Genomic DNA, 7,864 nt, shown 5'->3' on the forward strand with positions numbered 1-7,864 from the left:
TGAGTTAGGAACCCGCTTTCCGTCATGGTTGGGAAGATCAGTGGCCCAAACTACAATTAAAAAGTTCGTTGGGGTAGTTGTATCCTCCCCCTCCCTGCCAAACGCTCACTTTTAAAACTCGCATCCTATACTTCTCACGTTCTCATTTCTCTTATATGCTCCCTTCATTCTGGAACTCAGCATCGATCCCACTTTCACCTAAGAAACAAAAGTTCATTTTTCATCCCGATCAACCTTCATAACTTTCCAGAAGACATCGTCGATCATCCCAAAATGTCGGATCAGAAGAATCCAAACGCAGAATCTGGAGGTGGCAGTAATGTTTCCGTTGAAGCAGCACAAGGAAGAATGAACAATCTTCCCAATTTCCTGTCATCTGTGAAGCTCAAATACGTGAAACTTGGCTACCATTACGTGATCTCCAATGCTATGTACCTTTTCCTCATACCAGTTCTTGTTTCTGCTTCGGCTCATCTATCAACTCTCTCGGTCCAAGACATAATCCAGTTATGGCAAAGCCTTAAGTTCAATCTCGTCCAAGTCACTCTGTGTTCGAGTCTTCTGGTGTTCTTAGCCACCTTTTACTTCATGAGCCGTCCACGAGGTGTTTATTTGGTGGATTTTGCGTGTTACAAGCCAGACCCAGTTCGAATGTGCACAAAGGAGTTGTTCATGGAGAGATCTAGACAAGCAGGATTCTTCACAGAGGAGAACTTGATGTTTCAGAAGAAGATTCTAGAAAGGTCTGGTTTGGGACAGAAGACTTACTTCCCACCCGCAGTTTTAAGTGTTCCACCAAACCCATGTATGGCTGAAGCGAGGAAAGAAGCAGAGGAGGTGATGTTCGGAGCCATTGATCAACTTTTGGAGAAAACTGGTGTAAGGGCTAAGGATATTGGGATCTTGGTCGTGAATTGTAGTCTGTTCAATCCGACGCCGTCTTTGTCTGCCATGATCATCAATCACTATAAGCTGAGAGGGAATATACTAAGCTATAACCTTGGTGGTATGGGATGTAGTGCCGGCCTTATCTCTATTGACCTAGCCAAACGCCTCTTGCAGGTTTGCTTTTTTCCTTTCTTCTACTTCTCTTATTGATCTAACAAGTTGATTTAGTACACCAATGGCTTCCTAGCCACTTTTTGATTCATTACTTTGTGACCCACATGAAGATACGGTTCGTTCTGATCCTCAATTTGTAGATCTGAGTCTTATATATGCTAGATTTTCGTTGGGAGAGTAGATTTTCGTTGGCAGCTGAGTTTTGTTGCTCTTAAATATAGATTCGTTTACATCAAATATTTTTTTTTAAATTAACACTTTAAATATGTGATTTTATTATGGGGAAACTCGCGAAAAAAGACATTGGAAATAGAAAAACTGAAAATAAGGATCCGTTATAATATTATTATTAGTTTTTGACAATAATTGATAAGCAAATGACAACAGTTTTTATGAATAGGTTCCTATATGTAATTTTTAAAATTTTTAAAGTCTTTTTTTGTGATTTTTTTCTTTTATTATGCCCTCTGAATCGTTTCAGAATAAGAGGAAAAACTATGTAATTTCATTTTAGGCATGCTTTTGTTTATGTTTAACTCTGGTTAATTTATTGCCTTTGACAGCAAATATTTCTGTCAATGTTTTACATTATTATGGTGCATATATAGTTATTGAAGCTCATTATTTATGTGCGTCTATATATGTATATGTGTACGTAGGTGCATCCAAATTCTTATGCTTTAGTAGTAAGCATGGAGAACATAACCCTAAACTGGTACTTCGGCAACAACCGATCCATGCTCGTCTCGAATTGCCTCTTTCGAGTGGGCGGAGCAGCGATTCTACTGTCCAACCGTTCATGTGATCGCCGGCGTTCAAAGTACCAACTTTTGCACACAGTTCGAACACACAAAGGCGCAGAGGACAAATCATACGGCTGCGTCTTCCAAGAAGAAGACGATAACAAAAACATTGGCGTCTCTCTCTCCAAAGACCTCATGGCTGTTGCAGGAGAAGCCCTCAAAGCCAACATCACAACCCTTGGCCCTCTGGTTCTTCCCATGTCGGAACAGCTTCTCTTCTTCTTCACGCTGGTGGCTAGAAAAGTTCTGAAGATGAAGGTTAAGCCCTATATTCCAGACTTCAAGCTTGCTTTTGAGCACTTCTGTATTCATGCTGGGGGAAGAGCGGTTTTGGATGAGTTGGAGAAGAACTTAGAGCTCAGTGATTGGCACATGGAGCCATCGAGAATGACACTGTACAGATTTGGGAACACTTCGAGCAGTTCATTGTGGTACGAATTGGCCTATACTGAAGCTAAAGGGAGGATCAAGAAGGGTGATAGGACATGGCAGATTGCTTTTGGGTCTGGGTTTAAGTGTAACAGTGCTGTGTGGCGTGCCTTGAGGACAGTTAATCCTGCGAAGGAGAAGAATCCTTGGATCGATGAGATTCATGAGTTTCCAGTTCATGTTCCTAAAGTGGAAACCATCGGCTCCTAAAATTTGATGTTATCCAATTATATATATATATATATATATATTATATATTGGGAAGTATAAGTAGATGATAATTGATCCTGTGGCTTTTTAATTTGCCAATGAGGTGAAGTTGGGAGAGTGTGGATAAATTTATCGCCCTACCTGAACAGTTATGGAATGATTAATTGTGGGATTGTAAAGTGAAGAACTTTGAATTGAGTTATTAATTTTAATTGGTGGCCGTGTCGTAATTAAACTTTATTTATTGACCTTTGAAAGGTTATGTAAATTCGAATGTGAATTCCAGGCGGCGTTGGAAAAAACCTTTGAACTATAGAGTAAAATATAATTTCTGAGCTATTAGATTTGATGGTTTCCATCTGGCTCTTGCGTACTCTTGTAATAAACGGAAATCTGGAATTGGGAATTTTGTGAGAATATTGGCAACGAAGTAGTGGTCGGCTATTTAGTGCATTGCAAAGTGAAAATGGGCTCTGGACACAACTTCATAGAGACCCAAAGCTTAGTCTCCTGGGGACCCATGTCTTTCTTTCAACCCCAAAACTACTTTGTCCGGCAACTTGAAAACCTCAAAAACTATAAACTTATTTGGAATAGTTTATAAGTAACTTTTAAATGTGATTTACAAAATATCGAGGTAGATATGTAAGAAAGATTTTTGTCTTGGTTTGCCTGAAAGTACTTATAAACACTTTGCAATGTTGATCCAAACAAGCCTTGTAATATAATCTTTCTCCTCCAACTTACACCATTGGGTCTTGCTCCCCATGACAGAGATGACCTGTGCATAAAGTTACTTTCAACTTCAAAGAAATATGGAAAATTTGGTTAAAAGTCATTGTTTAAAAATTTAATTAGTTAAGAGACCTAAAATTGAGCAAACGTGATTACGATATATGAGTGAAACCTTTTTTTCCGTTGTGTGTAACATATTATCAGTGATATGTAATAATTATCAATATGGAAGTCATTTGCACATAGTAAAAGAAAAGTTACACTCATAGATCATAGTTGCATGTGCTCAAATTTAAGGCTTTTTAACTAATTAAGTTTTTAAACTGAGATTTTTTACCAAATTTTCCAAAAAAATATTGAAAACCATCAATTATGTTTCAAGTTTATCCTACATATGATTTTGAATGCTGACATTGCAAGTCTGTAACAACATTTTGTGGAGGCAGGAAATACATGTGACAGCCACTTTTATCATGTTTCAATACATATGCAACAAAAAATCGCATTTCATAAGCTATAAAAAAAGTGATTTATTTCTCTTTCTCTAAGAGAAAAAATACTCAAACCGAGTCAGTCATGCAGAAGAGGAGTGGGCCAGCCATAGATGCAAAGCTTACCGGGCCAAATTCTCCCCTGCAAGATTAGCATTCTGAGGGGTTAACACAGAAAATTCATTTATTTTTGTTGCTCTTGGGCTAATCTAGCGAATTTAATGTTTAATTCTATGTTTTCTTTACCATCATGTCTAATCTAGTCTGGTTTTAACTTTGAGAAAAATACAATATTTGGCTCTTAGGCTAGTGCCTTTTTCAGGGGCAAAAACAATTTTTGGTTTTTACATATTTTTAAATTATTAATTTGATTTTTAAATTTTGTTTTGACACAACTCAATTTCTATGATACCATTTGATGCGAAGCATTAAAAATAAGTGATGGAAATTAGGGTTAAGATTGAGAAAATAGTGTTTAACATGAAAAATTGCTTATTACATAGGATTAGACAAACCCATGTATGTGAGATTGAAAAATACCACGGGAGGAAGTGGTATTCACCAATCCTACTTCAATGAATTTACCTAATCCCATATAACAAGCAATTATTCATACAAAAGATTTTTTTAATAATTGTTTTCAATTACAATCTTAATCCTTATCCTTCATTTTCGATGTTTTATACCAAACAGGACTTAAAAATCATATAATCCATCAAGTAAATAATAAACTACAAAAACTAAAAGGAAAATCCCAAAAAATGGACTTGAATTTCAAATCTTCAAATCAGGAATTACTAAAAAAATGTGTTGATATTTACTTTTTGAATGTAATTATTTTCTTTAAGAATATAGTAACCAATACTGATTTGAAATTTTAAAATTCAACAGTCTTTTTTTTTTTTAGATTTTTCCAAAACTAAACTGTAATAAGCTTTTTTTGGAAAAATTACAAATAAAAACCCCCAAATATAAAATTATGATTTGTAACTCTAAATTTGAAAAATAGCAAATAAGAACTCGATCCCATTTTTGCAAACATGAAATGTAGTTGAAATGTCTGAAATACCTTTTAGCCAAATTGTGATTTGGTCTATTGAAATTGTTGTTCGCTAAAATAAATTTAACATTTCTCATAGTCAACTTGTCATTTGGTATACCCTCAGGCAAGTTGTGATTTGGTCTACTAGAGTTGTCATGAGCAAAAGTAAACTTGTCATTTGGCTGAGGGGCATTTCAGACATTTTATCCACATTTCATATTTGCAAAAATACGACCGAGTCCTTATTTGTCATTTTTTAAATTTAGAATCCTAAATCATAATTTTACATATTCAGGAGTTTTTATTTGTAAATTTTTTTTTGAGTTAATATAATCTTTGATCCCTCAAATTTATCCTCATTTTGGTGGTTCTAATTCCTCAAATTTCAAACCATATGTTTCGATCTTTCAATGAGTAAAATGATCGAAGTTTTTATTAAATTATAAATACTAATATTCTAAATAAAAAGAAATCTAAGAGATCATATTAAAATAAGGATAAATTTAAAAACAAAGTTTGTATTAACTTTTTGTTTTTTGGTCCCAACTTGTCACAAGTTAAAGTTGAATCAATGATTTATGACCCAAAAAAAAAAGTTGAATCAATGATTAACAATAATTTAAAAATTAAACGTTACTCCATATTTTACCTTTTAATTTCTGTCCGCTGCCTCGAATCAAACCCGCAATCAAGGACATCAAACTCAACTTTTGAAACAGACGGTACATGCATATTTTTCCTACTTTCTGTTCACTTTTATTTCATTCCGTTATCATATTCATCTTTTACTTTTTAAAAAGGAAATAGACCTATCCGAATTCACCTCAAATTCCCTCTCAATTTTTTTTTCAAAAATAAAGGATTAAATAGAAAAAGAGAATGACTGTCAAAATTTTTCCTACAGTTTCTCCTTGAGAAGAGCGGCTAATCCGGTGACAACCTTTCCTCCCTTATCCACGCTCTTCGGTTTTATCGCCGGTGGTTTCCACGTCGGCGCCGGTGCCACTGCCTCTGCCTTCTCTTCACCAGAATCAGCCTCCGGCCTGTTCGCCGGTATTGCTTTGTTCCCGAAAATCAGCTCTAACTCACCGTGGTCGCTCTCTGTCGCGGAACACCCAACGTCATCATTCTTCACCCCCAGATTCTCAGAATCCGAAACGCGGCCGTTTCGCTTTGTCCGAGTGTAGGCAGAGAGCCACTTGGCTCGCATATACTCCGCCTTCCTCCACGGCGGAAGGTGCATTCCTTTCTTCTTTAGACTCTGCTTGGCCGCCTCCGACACGATCGATACTATCTGATCAAGCCGTTCCGATTTCCCGACGAAAATGTACGGCAGCAATTGAAGGATGGTCTTGTAGCTCCCTGTTGATCGTGCAATTTCGAATTCTGATCGGAAATCGATATCGACTAACAATATCTCTTCTTCTAAAATCACATCAATGAATTCATGTTCCCCTGAGAGACAAACAGAAAATTCACTTTCAATTTTATTCCTCTGTTACTTCAATTTGGAGAAATGAGATTCAAAAAGAAAAAATACCGGCTGGGTAAGATGAGGTTTTATCCCACTTAGATATACAGACAGAAGAGTCGTATCCCAGAGATGAAAGCCCATCTGCGACGATATTTCTCAAATCATATTTTGTTCTGAAGACTTTGTTGTTGTTCTCAACTATCTTCGCAGCGTCAGCTAACAGATTCCTCTCAGCAACACTTGCGCAAGGAATCAGACTCTGCAAATTATATACAACTAGTTTTTTGAAGCTCGAGGAAATTTGGCCATGCTTCGCAGAAAAACCGCAAGAAAAAGAGATTGTATGATTTGTTAGCAGCATTTACCTTGAGCGCGTCGCTGGCATCGCTGAACGAAGCAGAGGTGATTGATTCATTGAAACCGCCAAAGACATCGAGCTCGTCGTCCGAGCTGTCGTTGTTGTTGCCGTTGAAGCAATTGCAGCGATTACGGCCGCATTTAGCCGCCGGTGGTTGCTTCTCGTTTGTCTCCTCTATGAAATTCTGCACCATTTTCGCCAAGCAAAGCGAACTCGGCTCGAACTCCGATACTCCATCTCTGTTGGACAGGTGTTCACTGGGAACGTTGAGTTTCTCCGGGGAGGAATTCCTGATCACGCTCGGAGACTGCCGATCAAAGACGAAGAGCCTTCTTAGCCGCGACCTCAACACTGGCTTCGCCGAATCGTTTCTAACCGCCGCTTCCCCGAGCTTTCGGGAATCTATACCAATGGGTTGGATCTTAGTCGGAGGCATGGCTGAGAGAAGTGCAAAATTTGTGCAGTTTTACTCCATTTTCAGAATGAATCTGAATTTGCAGGGGAAAAAAAGTGTGCGTCGCAATTACAAGTGAAACCCAAATTCACATACTGTAAATCGAGTTGGCAAAATTCTTTTCTTTTCCAGAAAACTCGAGGCGTCTACTAAAACAAGAAAACTACAGTCACCATCTACCATTCCCGTGAGCAGCAGAAAATACATAAACAAAATCAAGGAATCAAGCGAAATTTCCCCCGTCCGAAATCGCAACTCATCACCCAAGCGGGAAGGAAAACTTCACGGAGACTTGGGCAGGAACGAGAAATCTGTACTTTCCCGCAGGCATGGAAGAAGCATGGAATAACTTGTAGAGTAAGCGAGAGCAGAAGAAGATGGCTTTGAGCTCAGGACTTTCAGGGGACAGTGGACGAAGGCTAATGGGTGAGAGGAGGATAACTGGCCGGAATGTGCATTTCCCCGAGGAGGAGATCAGGATGAAAAGGTAGGGCAGTTATGGAGGAAACGGGTGGGGGATTGGATTTAAAAGGGAGGTGGTTTGGATGGAGGCCGGTAGATGCGCGTAGGATATGAAGTGGAGGACATTACTTGGGGAGCGTAGCATGCTACAGTACCTACCAGAGGACAACAGTAATCAGATAAATTTATCAGCAAAAAAAGAAAAGACATTAGACATGTAATGAAATGAATTAAATAAAAATCCCAAGTGATTTTTTAAAAGATCTTTGCCCTTCTCTGGGCAAAGTGTCACAATTTTTTTCAAATGTCACACTTGTAGATGATTAAATTTTTTTAATTTATAA

The 7,864-nt window shown here is 37.8% G+C and overlaps 2 protein-coding genes across 2 annotated transcripts; one reads left to right on the forward strand and one right to left on the reverse strand.

Annotated features, from left to right (window-relative positions):
* The first annotated feature begins 152 nt into the window (after positions 1-152).
* Positions 153-2,846, forward strand: LOC114740997 (3-ketoacyl-CoA synthase 11-like). The gene is made up of 2 exons (XM_028929257.1): positions 153-1,062; positions 1,722-2,846. Exons 1-2 carry the CDS (start codon positions 274-276, stop codon positions 2,502-2,504), a joined length of 1,572 nt encoding a protein of 523 aa, XP_028785090.1. The 5' UTR covers positions 153-273; the 3' UTR covers positions 2,505-2,846.
* Positions 2,847-5,965: 3,119 nt separating this feature from the next.
* Positions 5,966-7,580, reverse strand: LOC114740993 (uncharacterized; the record flags this gene model as incomplete). Its single annotated transcript, XM_028929251.1, is given in 3 exon segments — positions 5,966-6,227; positions 6,313-6,505; positions 6,612-7,580. Coding segments are annotated over 3 exon segments (884 nt in total), but the record flags the coding sequence as incomplete, so codon positions are not given.
* Positions 7,581-7,864: the final 284 nt, after the last annotated feature.

The sequence above is a fragment of the Neltuma alba genome, unplaced genomic scaffold (assembly GCF_004799145.2).
Source record: "Neltuma alba isolate B1F8T4 unplaced genomic scaffold, ASM479914v2 tig00003227_pilon, whole genome shotgun sequence".
Lineage (NCBI taxonomy): Eukaryota > Viridiplantae > Streptophyta > Magnoliopsida > Fabales > Fabaceae > Neltuma > Neltuma alba.